General features: G+C 43.8%; 2 protein-coding genes across 2 annotated transcripts; one reads left to right on the forward strand and one right to left on the reverse strand.

Moving 5' to 3' along the window:
• The first annotated feature begins 2,282 nt into the window (after nucleotides 1-2,282).
• On the forward strand, nucleotides 2,283-8,567 carry LOC135441495 (C-type lectin domain family 2 member L-like). The gene is made up of 5 exons (XM_064701052.1): nucleotides 2,283-2,565; nucleotides 3,212-3,295; nucleotides 4,172-4,356; nucleotides 5,029-5,129; nucleotides 6,752-8,567. Exons 1-5 carry the CDS (start codon nucleotides 2,517-2,519, stop codon nucleotides 6,867-6,869), a joined length of 537 nt encoding a protein of 178 aa, XP_064557122.1. The 5' UTR covers nucleotides 2,283-2,516; the 3' UTR covers nucleotides 6,870-8,567.
• Nucleotides 8,313-19,004, reverse strand: LOC135441490 (killer cell lectin-like receptor subfamily F member 1). Its single transcript, XM_064701039.1, has 8 exons — nucleotides 18,914-19,004; nucleotides 18,483-18,584; nucleotides 14,280-14,357; nucleotides 12,985-13,083; nucleotides 12,222-12,359; nucleotides 11,733-11,884; nucleotides 11,197-11,309; nucleotides 8,313-10,579 (listed from the first exon to the last, which is right to left on the reverse strand). Exons 2-8 carry the CDS (start codon nucleotides 18,562-18,564, stop codon nucleotides 10,447-10,449), a joined length of 795 nt encoding a protein of 264 aa, XP_064557109.1. The 5' UTR covers nucleotides 18,565-18,584; nucleotides 18,914-19,004; the 3' UTR covers nucleotides 8,313-10,446.
• Between the last annotated feature and the right edge of the window lie 532 nt (nucleotides 19,005-19,536).

The following is a 19,536-nucleotide window of genomic DNA, read 5'->3' on the forward strand; positions in this document are numbered from 1 at the left end:
CATGGCAATATTTTAAAGTAACTTTCCAGCGATTCACTTTGGAGGGTATTTCTGCCTTTAGCCTGCAAGAATTTCCTATCTTGTTAACCAGCTTTTATTTTATTTTAGGAATTGTCTGGAGGCTTCTTAGCCAAACTGATCAGGGAAAGTGAAGGTGAAGGTGAGTGTCTCAGTTACAAGCATCTGGGGTTAATAGCAGTAGTTTTGGAGGTCAGCTGATTCACAGCTATGTTGACAGCATTTCTCAGGGTTTTTTGCCAGCCTGGAGAATCTCCTGCAGGTGTGAGAATTACCTTCTGTACTCGTGGGTGAGCACAAAGAGAGCGCTCACTTCTGAATGCTCTGTGGTTAAAAGCCACAATGCTATTTTTGACCTCAGTGACAGGCAGGACTGAATGGCAGGAGCCCAAGCCACTCCTTCAGAGCAACTAAATGCTGAATAAGCTGTTCTTAGAATGCCAGCTCTACACACACCAATGCTCCACTGTCTCCTTGTGTGTAAAACATGCTCTACATCAAGCACATACTGAACCTCCCTGCTGTCCTAATTTCACACCCCCCTCTCATCCTCTGCCCCTCTGGATTCATGTCTTCCAAATCATCTGGAAAAGTTTCCAGCTTGTGCTCTCTGGACCCATCACCTCTTCTCTCTCCTGGTTCCCTAGCCTCCCTGAAGCCACCGTGCCTTAAACCTTGTCACACATATCTTTTGGATTCTTCTTCATCCTTTTATCTTTCCTTTTCTTCCACAGTGCCTTCCTGGGAACTTTGACCAGTCCAGCTCTCCCAGTTCAGTGCTTAAATGAATTCCTGCTGCAAGCAGAGGCTAAAATCAACTGCAATTCAAATTATACTTATGGAAGTATAAAGTTTATATGGTTCTTTCTAAGCTGTAGGCATAAACACCTGGAGATGATTTTCAGCAACTCACCACTGCTCAGAATCTTTTACAATCAAAGTAATTGGAGATTGAAGTGAAAGCTTAAAGTGTAACCCCCCATTCCCATGGTTTTCTGTTTGAAGTTTCCTGCCCAGGTACAGAGGGATGCCTATTTTGGATAAACCCCTGCTGAATTCCTCACCAGCCTCACACAGAGCCCACATGATGACTTGGAGAGAGCTGTGTTCCTCAGGCCGTTAGAACACAGCACAGCACAGATCTGTTGTAAGTACAGCAGTTATTGTGCAAATCCACCAGATGAAATGGATGACAGGTGTGGCCCTGCCTTCCAAGCAATGCTGAAATTTCTACTGCACCTTCATCCTCACGGCCAAGCCAGCATCATCAGGCTTTATGTTCTTCTAGGTAAAGCAAATCACTGGCCAGATTTTCGAAAGAGATTTAAGTAATCAGTGTTTAAATACTTGATTTTATTCTCCTTCTCCATACAAAAGAAGAAAATTAATAAATATGAAATGTGAAAAATGTGTATTTTGTGATTGGCTTTTCGCAAATGTTAAAATGAATATTATATGTGTTGTGTTAGAAAGTTATGCTGTATTAATTCTCTTAAGTGATGTGTTAAATATAGTTTTGGGTTATAACAACATGTTAAAATAGAAACTATATTATGTAGGATACTTTTTAAAAGAAAGGACTTGCACTGAGATAGCAGCCACAGGACACCTAAATCTTTCAGCGAAAAAGAATTTATTGTTCTCTTATCAGAAGAAACAAACTTCTTCCCACCTTGCTCAGGCTTAAAGGTGCTGTTAGGATTCAGAGGAAGAAGCTGACAATGACCAGACAGAATCCTGTGTTTGAATGGAATTTAGGCATCATGTATGAGATTTATGAATATGCAATAGGCTATTGCTTTTAAGGCTTAATCCTCTGTTAACGTGGGTCCCTTTTCGAGGTTATGCTGCCCAGAAAAAGGTATTGTGACGTCCGTAACTCTTTGTTTTTATTGCCTCATATTGTCCTAATTCAAATTGTCCAAATTATTATTACTCTAATTGTATTCCTATTTTTATAACGATTTTATTACTATCGAACTTTTAAAATTTTAAAAACAAGTGATTGGCGTTTTTCACACGACGTAAATAAAATTGGGGGGGGAAACCACAAAACCATTAAAAAACCAAAACACCCGAAAAAAGCAAAACCAAAAAAATAAAAAGAAAAAAAACCCCAAACCGCCAGACAAAACCAAAACAGAGCCTTCTCCCTTCGTGTTAGTTCCCGGAATTTGCTGATGTCACAGGATCCCGGTGAGATTTTGTAGGAGTGGACTTCTCCTTGAAAGCGTCCCCATTTCCTATTTCTCCGGAGTTGCGGAGTGACTGCCCGGGCTCCGTGGCCATGCCCCTGGGGGCTGGCAGCGAGGGCAGCGACAGCGGGGCCAGTGTCGGCGAGGGGAGCAGCAGCGGGGCCAGAGGCAGCGAGGGCAGCGGCAGGCAGGGCAGGGAGAGAAGCGGCACCGAGGGGAGCAGCGGCACCGAGGGGAGCAGGGGCCGGTCTCGCTGCGGCCCGAGCGCGGCCGGGCGGCCCCGGCCCTGCCAGCCCCGCGCCCATGGGCAGCGGCGCCGAGCGCGGCGGCTCCGCGGGGCGCGGCACCAAAGGTGACGGGCGGGGGACACCGAAGGGCCGCGCTGGGGTGCGGGGGGGATCCGGGACATCCCTCCGGAGCATGGGGAGCCGGGGATGCCCCCCGGGAGCCGCCGCATCGCTGGAGACGCCCCGTTCTGGCAGCGGAGCTAGAGCCTGGAGAGGGGACCCTCCTGAGGGGACACCTCGGCCTGGCAGCGGCAGGGCCTGTGTGCTTCCACAGCCCTGGAGGGGACAGGAGCAAAAGGAGACCAAACAGCTGTGGCTGTGGGATAAGGCTGGATATTTCTCAGGAAAATTTTGGGCTCCAGAACCGATGGCTTTTCTTATTTCCTCTCCAGCCTCTTATCCATGGAACTTATCCGTGCCGTGTTTAGGCACTTAGTGCCCACCGTCATTTTTCCCATGCTCGTTTCATTCTCTTTGGATCACTTTAAGTTCTGGATGATGTAACTAAAATTTGCAGTAACTCAGAGTTCTTGTTAGATGATAAGCCTTGTGAAGATGAGCTAAATGTCTGCTCCCAGCCTGCTCTCCACAGACAGCTACATTTGTTTTAAACAGCTTTGTGTGTCCTGGACTCTACTTCCCTGTCAGCTGGTTCTTATTTGTTATTTTGGGTTTGTTTTGTTTTTTAATTCCTTGCATTCATTTTTTCAGGTCTGTTCTCAAACATCTGGCTGTGGCGAGCTGTTGCTGGAGTCCTTACTGCTGCTGTCATTCTGATTTCCTGTATCCAGTTTGGTAAGTAAGGAATTTTAAAAGAAAATCAATTAGCAATAGAAATTAGCAGAGTTTGGTGTTCCATACTCGGAGGGTGCTGAGGCCCTGGCACAGGCTGCCCAGAGCAGCTCTGGCTGCCCCATCTCTGAAGTGTCCAAGGCCAGGCTGGATGGGGCTGGGAACAGCCTGGTCTGGTGGAATCTGTCCCTGCCCATGGCCGGGGGTGGAACAAAATTATCTTTGAGGTCACTGTCAACCCAAGCCACTCTCTGATCCTGTGTGACTCTGTGATTTCTGTTTGAAATTGTGGGCAGGAACAGCTCCACATGCTTCAGTGGGGCTAGGGAGGGCTCAGTTTAGTCTTAGTTTACTTTTGGTATGAAGTTTGACATATCACTGTTGGTCTTAATCCAAGCTCAAGAAAACAAATAACAACAGGAAGATAGTCCTACCAATCTGCAGTCCTTCAAAAATGCCACTATAATAAACAAAATTATTAATTCAACTGTGAGGAAGCAACACATGCAAAAACTGGAGTTGTTGGAATTTTTAAGCTGTAGAAGAGTCCTTGGGTGTTTCTTTATAATCACCTTCTCAGCTATTTCTACCAACAGGTCCCTGACCATCCTTTTAAGGATATGTCAAGAGGCAGAAGGGTGCAGGATCCAGAATATAATAATAATAATAATAATAATAATAATAATAATAATAATAATAATAATAATAATAATAATAATAATAACAATATCCAGAAGATATAATAATAATTATTATTCTTTCAGCTGGGCAGAAGTAACAATGCTGTGGCTAGACTGGGATTATTTTAGATGCTGCAGTCAGAAAGTAAAACCTTTCCCAGTGGAAGAAGAGGGTAGATTGTTTCTTGTCTTTTCCCAGTAAAGCCTTCTCTGGCCAAAGCGTTTCCAGTGTGTCCTCCCCTGGAGCTGTGTCCGTCAGGCTGGCTGTACTTCCAGAGGAAGTGTTACTTCCTCTCAGAGAGTGAGGCTGCCTGGAACTCCAGCCAGAGCCAGTGCTCCTCCCACAACGCTTCCCTGCTGGTCATCGAGAATCACCAGGAGCTGGTAAGGGAACCACAGGGGGATCCTGTTTTCCTTCCAGTTCTCTTCCAGGGAACTGCTTCTGCATCCTCCTCAGCTGAACAGTTAGGAAGCTGATGTAAGACCACAATGAGTCACAGCCCACAGAAGACTTTGTGCCTCTTCTCCCTGAAAACAGGAAACATCAGTTTGAGAAGTTGATGGTTTAGAAAACCTCTGAGTACTTCTCTGAATTAAATTTGGTGCTGCTCACAGCTATAAATTGCCATATTGAGGGCATCTATCAGGGTAAACACTGTTGCATCTCATTTATCTTTAATTAAACAATTATTTTCTCATATTGAGATAGGTTAATGACACACAAGTTGGTAAATATGTTAATTGTGACCTTTGGAGTTAGGAGATAGTTACCTGAAGTGCAGCTTGGAGCATTTTTTTTTCTATATTGTACCACAGTATTAGGAAAGATTCCACCCTAAACAAAGGTCTAGGAGAATATATTATTCTGGATCTATTCCAGACCTTGATAGCAGACCTTGATATTTTAGAATAGCCTCTCTCTAGGTCAGTCAACCTATCCCAGTCACCAGTCTCTGTATATTTAGGTTTTAATATTGTTTCTTCAGCAGGAAAGGCTAGATTGTTGTTTTGCTGAACTTGCAGAACTTCTTTTCTCATGTGGGTTTATTCCTACAGAGGTTTATGATGAAGATAACAAAGCAAGACCCGTGGATTGGACTCCATAAAAGAAATGAAGAGTTCTTCTGGGTAAATGGAAAAGCATTAGACAATGAACTGTAAGTTGATGTGGAGGGGTTTTGATTATAGGAGAGTAAGAAAAATAATGCAGATCTTGTGACTTGTAGGAAATCTCTGTTATTATGTTGAAGGGATGGAGAGGCTATGGAATGCACTGAAGATTTCACATGGCATTGTTAAAACTGTGGCAGATGAAAGTGAGGGGATGAGTTTGTAATGCTGAGAAGCAACATGAGGCAGGCTGATGGTAACAGACAGAGAAAGTGAAACAAAGAGACATAAAAGCAATGGGAGGAAGGGAATTGGGGGAGGAAGGGAGGATTGCAGTAACACGAATTCCTCATCATAGAATATATTTTGCAACAATGCAAACCTGCATGTGAGCTGTGTGAGGTTAATAGCAAAGGGATTTGGGAGACTGCTAAGACATGTTTTCATTTTTATAGAATGTTTCTTAGAAAGAGGCTGCTGGAGGGAAAGGAAGATGTGAATTTATGTTGCATGAGCTGCTCTGTGGCCAGGGCCCACTGTGGGTTCTCTGCCAGCAGTGCCAGGTGTGGGGCACTTTGTTCCTCTCCCTGGCAGCTGTCCCATCTCCTCAGAGGCTGCTGCAGCTCATCCTGAGCAGCTGCTGGTAGGAGGTGGCAGAATTACCATTGATAGGTTTAAGCAAGGAGAGTTCACAAGCCTGAAATTACCTTAAAAAATGGAAAATTTAAATACTTCTAAGTCTGTGACATTACTGGTGGTGTGTGACTATATTCACTTCATCCCCAAGCCCTGAAGGCTTGATCTGACAAAGGCATTTAATGTGAGATATGAGGAACACGTGGGCACCTCAAGTTGAAAACTGCAGTCCTTCCCACTCTTTTATCCCCTGTCTGCAGTACAAACATCCACTGATGCTTTCATTTTCAGTGAGCTTCTTCCCATTCTTCGACTTCTGCCTCACTGCTTGCCTCAAACTGCCTCTCCTGAAGGGGAGGGCAAACACCTTGATATCTAAGCTCAGGTGTCACTACACTGGTGGGGATTTGTCCCTTGGCTTTTCCAGACACCATTCCAGTTTGCTTGGCCTATCCATAGAGCTTTATAGCACTTTGTTTGAAAACAGAGTTGCTGAAGGAGTCCCTTACCTCTTATGTAGGGACACCTATGGTGTGGAAACTGGGGTTTGCTTCTTGTTTCCCCCAACAACCCTTAACCACGGTGCCTGTTGGGTTCTGAGGAAGGGAGGAATTAGAGATGCATTTCCTTCCCAGCTTCTGCTGGAACCTTTGAGCTGGATAGGAGGATGTGGAGGTGCAAGGTGGTGGTGCCCATCTTGATGGCTCAGCATCCCTGAGAAAGGCAAACCTAAGTTTCAGTCTCTGCTCTAAGGGTGTGTTTCACATTAAGTGACCACTAAACAAGATGCAGGAGTACTACAAGTGCTGGATTTTGTATTCTGGGCATGAGATACCATTAAGAAAAGACAATCTCCATGGTGTTCCCTTCAAGGCACAAAACATCATCCTCCTCTGGTGCCTGGCCTGAGATAAATCAGGCTTTATTCCAAGAGAATTCAAAGAGAACCTGAGGTGCCCATAGCTGCCTTTGCTCTATTGCAATATTTGATTGTGTGTGTCCAAGTAATCCTGTCTTCCCTTCTCCCTGACAGGTTTGAAGTGAAAGGCTCTGGCAGCTGTGCCTATCTGGAGTCCAGAGGAGTCTCAGCCTCAGGATGTTCTTTAACCAGGAAATGGGTCTGTAGCTTGAATATCAACTCAGCAAGATAAAGGTGGACAAAGCCACCACCCCTGACTCTCAGAGCTCTGATATGATGCCTACACAGGCTATGCCTACACTCTGGGACCTGGGAATGTGTCCCAGCTCCTACCCAGAGGTGGATGACTTTTCTGGCAGCCAGAATTCTCCACCCATGGAGGAAAGCTTTAAAGATGCCATTTTAAAGGCTCTCTTCAGCATCCTGATAAGTCATTTCCATGCCCCATTTTTCCAGCTACTGCCCAGCTTTAGTTTCTTTTTGCTGTGCCATCAACATTTCCTCCATTTACTCTTCTCTTGTAGGAGCAGCTGCTCTTTCTTTCCCTTTTTGGGTGTGCAGTTGGAGGTTTTTGTTCTGCTTTTCCTTTTGCCAGGCTCTGTGTGCAAGGGTGGTGGAGTGGGTTCTGTCTGGAGGGCTGCCAGTGCCTCGTGGATACAGGGCAATGCAGAAATGAACACTGTTGTTTTAGACAGGATCACAGCAAATTCCTCTCTTTGCATTTGATGGGATGTACCTTGCATTGTATTCCACGTTTTGTTAATGTTATGTTACATTAATGTTGTTAAATCCTGGTGATAACACTGTCAAGCTGATTTATATAGCTGCACTGCACCTGAAGTTATCCTCACAACACTTTCTTTAGCCAAAAAAAGGTCACAGTAGATAAGAATATTTATTTACCTGAGCATCTGCACTGATGGGGGGAGAAGAGGAACTGGAGGAGTGATAGTGAAGCTGCAGGGATTAATGTGTAATGCAGGCATTATGTATAATGTGTAAATGTAGGAGTAGTCCTCAGTGCAAGGAGGCAGAATCAGGAGAAGGGAATGAGAGAATTAACAGCAAGGGATATTTCTCTATGTCTCCCTTTTGCCCTGTGCCTGTCATGGTGAGGCTTCTAAGCAAGGGGACATTTCCAGGTGGACAGTCAGTGTTTCCTGGTGTAGGTGACATTTTCAGCAGCCTCCAGTGCTCTTGGATTGCTGGGAGCCTGAACAGGATTAGGGCACAATCCCTTTGATTGTCTGAGTCCTGCACGTGTCTATCAGGTTGTCCAAAGATTAAAAGTGTCATTTGACCCAGAGGAAGCAAATTTGCCTGGAAGGAATATAACTATGAAGTTTCCAGAGAAGGGAGAATGGGAAGTTCACCCCCATTATTTTCTGTGACAGAAGGACTTGACTGTAGCAGGACCATACACATGGATACTGTCAGCAGCTTGTGCCTTTCAGATGTTTATTTAAATATAACCACTAATTTTGCTGGATTACACTTCTTAATTGTTTGTATTCTTTATAGGCACAGTAACAGGATCTACAGTATTAAAAGCCTAATTATATATTTATTTTTTATGTTGGGGGGAAGGTGTTATTCTGCAATGTTTTTACATTAACCTGATTCTGAAGGATATGGTATGTGCAATAGTCCTGAAAAGATACTTAATAAATATCTTTACAGAGCCCCTGAATTACAGTGGTTTGTATCTTAATATTGAGATATAAAAAGTATTTTTCATCTCAGGCACCATTTTGGTGAAAAAAAAAATCTGAAGCGAAGTAAAATATTCATGTTTTGAACATGGAAAACATCTTTAATCATAATGTTGGGGCTGACATGAAGCAGAATATTTGATCCAAAAAACAATGTTTTTCCCTTTTTAACACCTCATAATGAGTCACACTTTTTATTAAAAGGTTAAAAAGTGAAAGCTCTTCTGGAATCTGACTCCTCAGGGATGCAATGAACTTCCTTGGGGGTGTTAGGAAAAGAAGAGTAAAGCTGCAAACTCTGCCAACTTGCTTTACTCAGAGTGGAGTTTGATGAAGTACTTCAATGGTAATTTCTTTTTTCCTTTAAATAAGTGACTGCTTAAAATGTAGGTAAGAACTTCAGTAAGGCCCTGCAAAAACTTGTTTAATTACATGAATAATAGCAAGAAGGCCCAAATTGTCGATGTTTTATGAATATTGTTAAAAACTAAACACCACAACTAATATGAGAGAAGCCAGCATGCAGGAGTTTGTTTTTTCTTAAATTCAGCATGAATCAAGATAGATCTGCTGGAAAACCAGCAATTGTCAACTCCACTGCATGGAGAAGGGTGTGCTGTGAGTACCCTGAAGTGAAAATTTCTCAGCAGTCAGAAATTCTCTCTCTATAAAGCATGTATTATATAGGTATAGATGATGATCTTACTCATTTCAGACTTTTTCCTTTTCTTTGCTTCTCTGTCTAGAATGAGCAAACCAATCCTCTTCCCCTCACGTGCTGTGCTGAGTTTGGGGGATTTTTCTTGTTTCCTCTTACATAACAGCAGTTTCTCATGGGTCTTGAGCTGCTGATGCTGCATTCTGCGTGACAAATCTGTGCTGGGATTTTGTTGTTGTTGTTGTTTGAAGGGAAGTCCCTGAGGGTACAGTTCACTTTTTAATCTGCAGCCCTAAAATGCTGGACATTAACCCTCCCCAGGCATGCACAGGCATGAAAAAACATCTCTGAGAAACTGCAGCTGCCTTGATTTGTGTGCATCACAGCAAAGATGAGGTAAAGGTTCACCATCTCAAAAGCCATGTTACACTTGTTTCTCATTGCTGTAAATTCCAGTTGGTGCCATTTTTGTTAAGAGTAGCACTATCAATTCATGACATTTCTTCATTTTTGTCAAACATGGCAATCTAATAAAGGCACTAGGTTAGACTGCTCTTAGCATTTTTTGTTCTAGACCCAGAAATAGCATTTATTTATGGCATTTCAATGCCCAAGTAATGCATTTACTGAGTGCACTCCCAGGTATTTATTTCAGCAGTCTTTGGCTTTGGTACCTCATCATACCATAACTGTGGAATTTACAATGTAAATTGGAATTTATAATGTAAAGGGACAAAATATAGGTGGAGAGGAAGGTTACCAACTTTATTTCCTTGCACTTCAATGTTGTTTTGCAGCCCAAGCCCCTTCCCTAGTTAATCCCTTCAGATTACAAGGCTCAGCAGCAGAAGAGGATGGGAGCAATCAGCACATTAACCACAAGTGTTAGAAGTCACTCCATGCCTGATCTGCTGTCCACACCCAGTAGCTGTGCAGCAGCTTTAAATAAGACATTGTCCAATAGATGCATTTTTCCCAGCCCTCAAGTGGCTTCTGTGAGTCACAAATAGACCCCAAGGAGAACAACCACAAAACCCCAAGGCCACAAACTTCAACAAACACTAAAATCCTGAAACCCAAATAAGAAGTCCTCAGCTCAGCAGGGATGACAGCAGAGGGCCCAGCACACCTTTCATGCCCCACAGGGGCCAAATTCTTGTACATCCACTGTTTATGTGCACAGTGCTCCTCCCCACGAGTATCTCTTCTCCTCTGACCCTTCCTGAGGCAGCTGCTGCCCAAATCTGTCTGTGTGAAGGCTCAGCACCCCAGAATCCTCATGTGCCAGCTTGCAGCCCCATTGCAGGACCTGTCTTCTGACTTCTCAGGGAGCACAGCACAGCAAAGTGCAAGTTTCCCTGCAAGTCTGATCACAAGTTGATTTATCTGTAAAATGGGTGTTCTGATGAGAAGCTCTGCCTGCTGTCTGGAAATGTGGCTCAGAGCACCAGCAAAGTTGCATTCTTCTTACAGATCCACTCTTTTAAGGTCTGGCAGTTGTCTGTCTGGATCAGGTTTTTCCTTCTGTAAACAGCACAGTTCTTGTCAGCCTCAGTGCTTTTTGGAGCTGTCCTGCTGAGAGACCAAAAGGAATGCAATGAGTTGCTGGGTTTAAACTCAGCACAGCTTACAAATCCTGGTGGTGCTCTGGGTGAGGGGCGTGGATGATGCCCACTTGACCACCCCCTTGAAGCACAGCAGCTGTGCAGGGGTGGGTGGGGCACCCCCAGCAGGGACTGCTGGCTTCTGAGGGGGGGATGCTTGGCATTATTAGTGTTACAAGGATAAGGATCTTCCCCATGCAGCCACAGTGCTGAAGAAGCTGCAGAGATCCCAGCCAGTGCTATGTGGTGACAGGCAGCACCTTCAACAGAGGCAGGCAGCTCATGGTCTGCAAAGTGACAGAGTTTGTTGGCAGGGATTTCAGCAGAAGTGTGTAATTATATCTCTGCATTAATAAATATATGAGCTGTGGCTGTGGTTAGTCCTGGAGGCAGAAATCAGTTTCCCAAACTACCAGCAGGAACTTGTTGACCTGGAACTGGCCATGAAATAGACTGAATAGGTACCTGAGGCTGCAGGCTTAGATCTGTGCTTTGGGTAATTAGCTCAGATTCAGAATTGTATTTCCAAGCAGGGATATTGCAATTTGCTTTCCCCAAAGATATCCTCCCCCCAAAAATCATCACCTCTTTTCTTTTACTCTGTGATCTTCCACTGAACTCTGTGTTTTCTCCTTGTCTTCGATGTCCGAGCCAATCCAGATATATTTGGTATCTTTATTTTTGCTGTCTATAAATTCCTGTGGAATGATTTGAAGGATGTTACCTGACAGAAGAGCTTTCCTGCTGTGCCCAGGTCATGCTCCTGCCTCATACACAGCTTTTATTTCCTTTTGAAGAGCAAGGGCAGGGATGCAGCCATGGCAGAGCAGCCCCTCACATCAGCCCCCACACACAACCAGCCTCCTCTCTTCCCTGAGCCAAAAAGTCCCCAGCATTTCCTCTTCCCAGTTTAAACCACTCTGGCTTCCACACTTGACGCCTCTTGTGCTTCTCCTCTTCAGCTCTGCTCTGCTGACATTCCCAAACCCAGCTCCTGTGCAGAGAGACTCAGATCCTTTCCCTGCTCGGGGCTCTCGGTTGTCTATGTGTACTCCTGACATCCAGGCCATTTTCTCTTGGAGAAATGTTTGGCTGAGGCCTGTCACTGCTGCAAGACTCACCATCTCAATTTCATCCTCAATGACAAGCAGCTGGGATTTCCTGGCCAGGCAGTTTTTCTGGCTGTCCTCCCAGCTCCTGGCCTCCTCAGAGAAGAAGTAACATCTGCCCCTGTGCAGCTGCCAGCCAGGGGGACACAGCTCACACGTTGTCCCTGTGGATGGACAGGGGGAATATTTAGCTCCTGCAATGGATGGAATTTTTCTCCCTGTTTATGAACCATTGTCTGGAAACAGGACAAGAGGAGAATATATGGCATTTCTGAGAGCAGCTCCTGACAGACAGAAATGTAATGAAAACACTGGAAACTTTATATCAACAGAGGAGCAAGACTATCATGATTGAAATGTTACTTTAGGTTTTGTTACCACTGCTCTGCAGGAGCGCCATGAGTTCCCATAAACTGCCGGGTGTCAGAGAAATGGGAACAGAGACAGCAGAACTGTGCACACCACACATCCTCTCTGCTGGAAAGGAGCAATGTGCCTCACCCTGTCCATCTTCACACAGCTCCTCCACGAGCTGTTTCAGGAGTGCTGAGACAGTCCTCTCTGAAGAAATGTCACTGCTGGTGCTGTTCAGACCATACTGGGGCAAACTTCCTGATTTTCCTGCTATGCCCTTCAAAACTGGAGCAGCCCAAAGTAAAAAAAAAATTAAAAAAAAAAAAAAGAGAGAGAGGTCATGGTTAACAGCAAGAATAAGGAAATGCAGTCTTTGTACTCAGAGCTGGTCTGGGAATGTGAGGATATCTCTGTGTACATTGCCTGGTACAGATACAGTTAGGAAAAAACTCAGTGAGTAAAGCTCAGTGAGCTAAACCCTCCTGAGAATATGTTCATGGAATGGCCTGGCTTGGAAAGACTTTAAAGATAATCTCATTCCAACCCCCCTGCCATGGGCAGGGACACCTCCCACTATCCCAGGTTGCTCAGAGCCCCATCCAGCCTGGCCTTGGACACTGCCAGGGATGGGGCAGCCACAGCTGCTCTGGGCACCCTGTGCCAGGGCCTCACCACCCTCACAGGGAACAATTTCTTCCTCATATCCAATCTAAACCTGCTCTCTGTCAGTATGAAGCCCTTGCCCCCTGTCCTGTCACTCCAGGCCTTTGTCAGGGGTTTCTCATTTCCTGTATTTGTGTATGAGTTGACACCTTTTAGTGTGCCACTAAGGGAATTTTTCTCTCAGCTCTTTCAGAGGTTTAACCATGTCTGCAGTGAAGGGGTGAAGCAGGAGGCAGGATCTACTCACACTGCTTGGCTTGTACAGCCACGATTCCCAGCAGGATGACCACGAGGACTGCCAGGACCAGGGCCACGTAGAACCAGGCTGAGCTCCTGTGCTGGCAGCCTGCAGGGAGGCAGGAGGAAGAGCAGCTTAAGGTCCTGGCACTCTTAAACTTAACCTTAACACTGGGGAAACAACAGAGAAATCATCTGCCTAAAATCAGTCTGCTGTCAGGAGGATGCAGTGGCATTTAACTTATTAAAAATCTGCATCCATTTTGCACACATGGAAGTGAAATCAAAATGATTGGTCAGACAGAGCAAGTGATTGTCAACCATTAAGAATTTGCCTTTTCTCCTTTGACTTATTTTTCTCAAGCATTGCCTCCTCTCACCTACCTTCACACAGCCTGCAGGACCTTGCAGAGCAGTTCAGGGAAAGTATCAAGGATGGGCTGTGGTGTCAGGGACAGGCTGTGGTGTCAGGGATGGGCTGTGGTGTCACGGATGGGCTGTGGTGTCTGTCAGGGACAGGCTGAGGTGTCAGGGATGGGCTAGGGTGTCAGGGATGGTTGTGGTGTCTGTCAGGGATGGGCTGTGGGGTGTTGCTCCTCTCTGCTCGCAAGCGTTACTGTTCCTGTCCTGCAGTGCAAAGATAACTTCCCTAAATGCACAGGGGAAAAAAGCCCCATACTGACACCCCCTGGCACGGCACAGGGAGCTGCATCAAACCAAGCATCTCTCCAGCTGTTTGGCATTCGTCCTGTGACAGAGGGAAACCCTCAGGAAGCTACAGAACTGAGGAGATTTGGGGTTAAGGTGCCAGTGCCATAAGACACAGATGTGCACTGTCATAACCTCTGTTTACCTGACCTTGCCTGCGTGAGATGAGCAACTGCTCCATCCTCTGGCTGCCTGACCTATCTGGCGTGATGTTCCCAGTACAGGGAGGGTGACAGTCACCAGGCACTAATGGCACAGAGAGACCTGGGCGTTACCCTGCTTCCAAAGCCAAATGCATCCCTGGGATTCTTCCCCCACGAGGGTTCTACAAAAACCATGGGATTTTTCTTTGCTTTACTACATTTCCCATGTAGGGCACGAAGGCATTTTTAGAAATTATTTTTGAAACATCTCTCTGTATTATTTTTAAAAGGAAAGTGTAAAATCTGAGAAGCCAGGAAGAAAAGCAGCAGATGAAATGACAGATCAGCCCTTCATTGAGAGAGTGTACATAAAAACTCTTGATAGCAGGTTTCACTGGTGGGCAATAGGAAAAACTCCATCTATAAATAGTAACCAAACAAAATTGCACAGTACCAGGAGCGGAAGTCTCTGCTCTGCTGCTCCCTTGGGGCTGGGGCTTCACATGCAGCTCAGCATACGTGATGGTGTTTCCTGTAGGGAGAGGGCAGCGCTGACATTTGTGCCTGTGCCAATCACCAGGTGGAGGAACAATAAAGGCGGAGCTTGCATGAAAAGGGGGGTGTGTTTCCAGGGCTGCTTGTTCAGCATTTTCCTTTTCCTAGGCAACGGCAGGCAAGATGATGATTTACCACTTCCTCCTGCTGTCAGGCAGGAAAAGCCTCCTCCATAAGCTTTGAACTGCTGGGTGCTGTGTGGCTGGAGCAGGAGTCAGACAAAAGGCCTGAAGGATGGGAAGGAACTGGATCCTGTCCATGGCAAGCATCCCATTTGTTGCTAAGGCAGCTCAGAGGGTACCACAGGGGCTGGAGGGGCACCGGACCCACCACTGCTCTGTGGGGCAGAGAGATGCCAAATGCAAACCAGCACTCAGAGAAATGCTGCTGCAGCAAGGCAATTCCTGGGGGCATTCCTGACTTGTGAGTGCTTTTCCCAGGATATTTCAGGTGCTGCCTGCAGCAGCAATGGACCTGAGGGTTGAAGACATCCTTTTCCAAAAGCACGTTGCCAAAACAAAACCAAAACTGGCATTAAAATCTCACGATATGGGTTCAAGGCACGTGGATTCTTTCTGAAGATGTTTTCAATATAATTTACCTGGGTATTTTGCAGAGCTACTGATTAGTGTTATGGAAGGTATTTGGACCTTTGGGACACTGCTTTTGGTTCCATAAATGGAGAGATTTTTATCCATCTGTATCAAGAATAAGCTTCTGTGCTACCACCGCAGTTTGTGACCACTGCGGCTTTTAAAAAGAAGTTTGTATTAAATTTCACTGTTGAGGGAAAATCTTGGCAGAGGAAGAGAGTTTCATTAGGTTTAAATGAGGCAGCATTTCATATGAGAATTAGTGAAGTAGGGAGAGGTTTTACAGTTATAAAACCCACTGAGAACCTGATTGGCAAAGAAGGGTTATTCATATAGGGGAGACAGTCTGTGCTTTAGAGAATATGACCTAATACACTTGGCTGTTTGCTTTCTTTCAAATTATTAATTCAATGAACTACAGAAAAATTGTAAATTAAATGTAATTGTTCTCAAATCAATTGCCCTAAAAGTTTTTCTTCTTAGAATGTAAATAATTTTCCAAAAACACTCAGGACTTTTAAACTTTTAAATGCACTAGCCCTGTAAATGGAGGTACTTCTAAAATAAGTATTTTAGACATTCTGTTGCTATTAGTAAATAATTTGTCTCTCAAATGCACATTTATTCCTTCAAAAATATCTCTAAGCCTGTAAGAAAAAAAACTCATCCATGCAAGCTGAATATTTAACCAAAATCTTTCCTTCTATTACAGTGTGTATGGGCTGGTATGATTATTTGAATGCTGGGATTATTATTTGAATGCAGAGTCCTCGGAAGTCAGCAGGGGGATTTAAAACACCTTAATTCTGCCAGATGCTTCCACACCCTCACCTAATTCAACAACAAGGTGGAGATCTCTGTCAGCCACTGAAACTGAAATGTCATTGCACTTCCCTGTGTCTGTTGTCAGGTGCAGAAAACATCCCTGTGTATTGGAAGCTTCTGCCTGGTGAATGTGCAGCCAGGGAGTGCTCCTGGGGGGGTCTCTTAGGGAATGGTGTGTCCAGATGTGGGCCAGCACATCCAGGGGTCTGGGGGAAGCTCCAGAGGCTCCAGGTGGCCCTGGTCAACACCCAGAGCAGCCCAGGAGGTTAAGGAGGGGAACAAGAAGTTAAGGGCACAACCAATAGCAGGCTACAACTGCTTGTGGGTTGGTTTGGTGGTAGACTTGAACTCTCCTTGGTTTGTCCTTCTCCCAGGGAAAGTTCTGTGTAGCCACTCAGGATTCATAATCAGGCAGCTCTCAAATTATCTGTGAGGGAATTGAGACACAATAACTGCCGGAGTCTTTCGCTGGAAAATGGATTCTCAGGTGTGTTAATCCTTGCTGGGATTTAGGGACACTTTTCTACTTGTGAAAAATGCATGTATTTTATGATTGGCTTTTCGCAAATATTAAAATGAATATTATATGTGTTGTGTTAGAAAGTTATGCTGTATTAATTCTCTTAAGTACTGTGTTAAATATAGTTTTAGGTTATAAAAAACGTTAAAATAGAAACTATGATATGTAGGATATTTTTTTTAAAGAAAGGACTCACGCCGAGGTAGCAGCCACAGGACACCTAAATCTTTCAGAGAAAAAGAATTTATTGCTCTCTTATCAGAAGAAATGAACTTCTTCCTGCCTTGAAGGCGCTGTTAGGATTCAGAGGAAGAAGCTGACAGTGACCAGACAGAATCCTGTGTTTGAATGGAATTTATGCACCATGTATGAGGTGTATGAATATGCAACAGGCTGTTGTTTTTAAGGGTTAATCCTCTGTTAACGTGTGCCTTGCTTTTCTCTGTGAAGAGAAACGTGGCCCCACGTCCCTGTTATCCAGAGCACCTGAGTGACAGCTGAAGTCCAGCTGTAATCCAAGCCAAATCAAACAAAATGTATTTGAGTATAATCAGATATAAGAGTGGGGAAAGTGAGGCTGGGAGCTGTAAACACTGAAGAAAAGATTAGTCAAGAGATTTTGTCTCTGTATATTTGAGAATAACTAAAGCTTGTAGAACTGCCGGATGGATCTCTGGTGCCTGTTTCTTAAAGGGGATAGAAGCACTGGAGTATGAACAGAACATCCACAAAAATGATTAGCATTTTTGAGAGGTTAAATATTTAAAGGGAACAGGGCATTAAGAAATCACTTAATTACCATGGTCAGTCACTTCATATGAGAAAATATCATGAGTTAAAATCAGTTCAACAAAAGTTTACTAAGAGCCATCCACATATTAATGATAAATTTCACTGGAACTGGCCTGTCCAAAATTGAACTTTTCCTTTAGGCAGCATGATCAATAACTAGTTTTGGATGTCTTCTAATCAAGATTTGATGTCTGTCTCCCTTCACAAATAAGTTTTATCACTTTGGATATTGGGTAAAATTCCAGGCAAGACCTCTTTGTGTTGCGCAGGTTATAGCAGTGCAAACAACATCCATAGGTGCATGAACACAGAATTTAAGGTAGTATTTCATGCCATGTATATAATAAAGTGTATATATATTACATATATATATATATATATATAAAACATATATATAATATATATATTATATATAAATATATATTATAAAGTGAACTAATTTTTATCTTTTGGATACCACTCTTGTAAAAATATATAAAAGCTATTATTTTCTGTCATTTAAGTGCATGTATTCAGAGCACCATCATCACTGTTAATCTCCATTGTAAGTAGAACATCTAAAAATGCTCATTAAGCAATGCTGTTTCCTTAAGGGATTAAATACAATAATTACTAATGAAAGCATGAAAATATCCTTAGTCTGATGCAATAAGAATTTCCTATTTGTTCACAATAAGCTGTAACTCATGTTAAATGTGATCCAGAATTTTGTCCAAATGCTTTCATGAATGAATTACATTTTTTTTTCAAGTACTAGAAATGCCATTTCTTCAGAAAATTTAGTTCAAATAATCTCCTTACCCTGAATACTGGCTTAATCCTTTGGGGCTTTTTTACAAAAATATGAAATGATCACAGATTGGTAATTTGGTTCTGGAAAATCACCCCTGGAAAATTAAAGAGAAAGAGCAGGAAGTTTTTAGGGGACATTCAGTACTTCCTTCAGTGACAGTGGCTGCACTTTAGACTGCTACTTGTTTCCTGATTTCCTGGTTAATTTACTGCTCCTTTTCCATGAACATAAACATTGATATGATTTGTGGGCTAGGCAGTAGTTCAGTGGAGCATTGTCTTCATCATGTTACTCATTTAAAAAGAAATATTATGCTCATTACTCAACCAATGAACACTTTTTCTTTCTCATTCTGTTACTTAAAGCCTGGGACCAGACCTGACCTGCTGCTCCTTGGTGGTTCTGCTTTGGAGCAGCTTGGCTGATTTGTGCTGTGAGGATCTCATCCACTATTCCACCTTCTTGCCCTTCCCATGCAGCATCTTATGGCATTCTACTAGTTTTACCCAACTTAAAATGTGAGAGGGAAAAAGAGAGAGAGCTCAGGAGAGCAGAGAGTGTGTGCCCAAGAGGTTTTACCTGGGTTTGGTGTCCCTGGAGGAGCGCGGGGCCTTTCCCTCGGCAGCATCGCCACGGCCGCGTAGGTGACGTCCCCTGCCATCCGTGAGCCTGTCCTCAGAGCTATGGAAAAAGCGGCTTTAACTCAGTCATTTGCATCCTGTCTCAGCTCTGCCTGCCTCCAAAACACTCACATGCTGTGCTATGGCTCTGAGGAAGGCTGAGAAACACAAAAAAAGGAAGTAACTGAGTTACTTCTTTCAGCGCAGCTTCAAAGCCTGTTTTCAGCCACCATTCTGTCTCTTCTTGCCCTCAGAACACAGGAGCAAATGAAGATTAAAGCCCATAATTTTCACTAATATATGAGAAAATATATGAGATAATATTTGAGAAAAAATCTCGTTGGTCAAAGCAGAGGAAATTCTCTAAGGAATGCCCAAAAATGGACTTACACAGGTATGAAAGGTTTGCTGGTTCTCAGGAGAGTAGGGAGTACAATTTCTGTGCTGTGGCTGTTTGTTTTGTGCTCCTGTGCATGATTTGACACAGCCTGTCCACCTGAAAGAAAGACAAACCACAAGTATATGTAACACTGTAAAGTGCCTTGGGGTTAATGTACTGCAACCACACAGCTTCAAACATGTAACTCAAATTTTAACCTGCTCCACCCACGAAACACTTCAATGGTTCAACAGCTGAATTTAGGTGATATTGATGATGCATTAATATGAGCTCAAAATAAAATTTAAAAAAACATGATCAATGCTTTTTACAAGAATGTTTCCATACTTTACTGTAACGGTAGTGACAAGTAGCTGCTGTTCCTACATTGCTTGAACTATTTCCTGCTTGAGCCAACAACTCCACAGATGGAAAACCTGAGTTGCCTTTATGACCTTAAACTCCTTTTTCATTTTCCACGTTTGGTGCAGGATATTTTGATGAAATGATTTTTGTCCTGTATTTCAGGTCAGGGGGAAGCCTCACAGATTTTAACTGAAACATGAACACCTTCTAAAACCTAAAAATACGTTTAAAACACTCAGACATGGAGTCCTGAGCATGACATTTCCTG

Source organism: Zonotrichia leucophrys, chromosome 1A (genome assembly GCF_028769735.1).
Source record: "Zonotrichia leucophrys gambelii isolate GWCS_2022_RI chromosome 1A, RI_Zleu_2.0, whole genome shotgun sequence".
NCBI lineage: Eukaryota > Metazoa > Chordata > Aves > Passeriformes > Passerellidae > Zonotrichia > Zonotrichia leucophrys.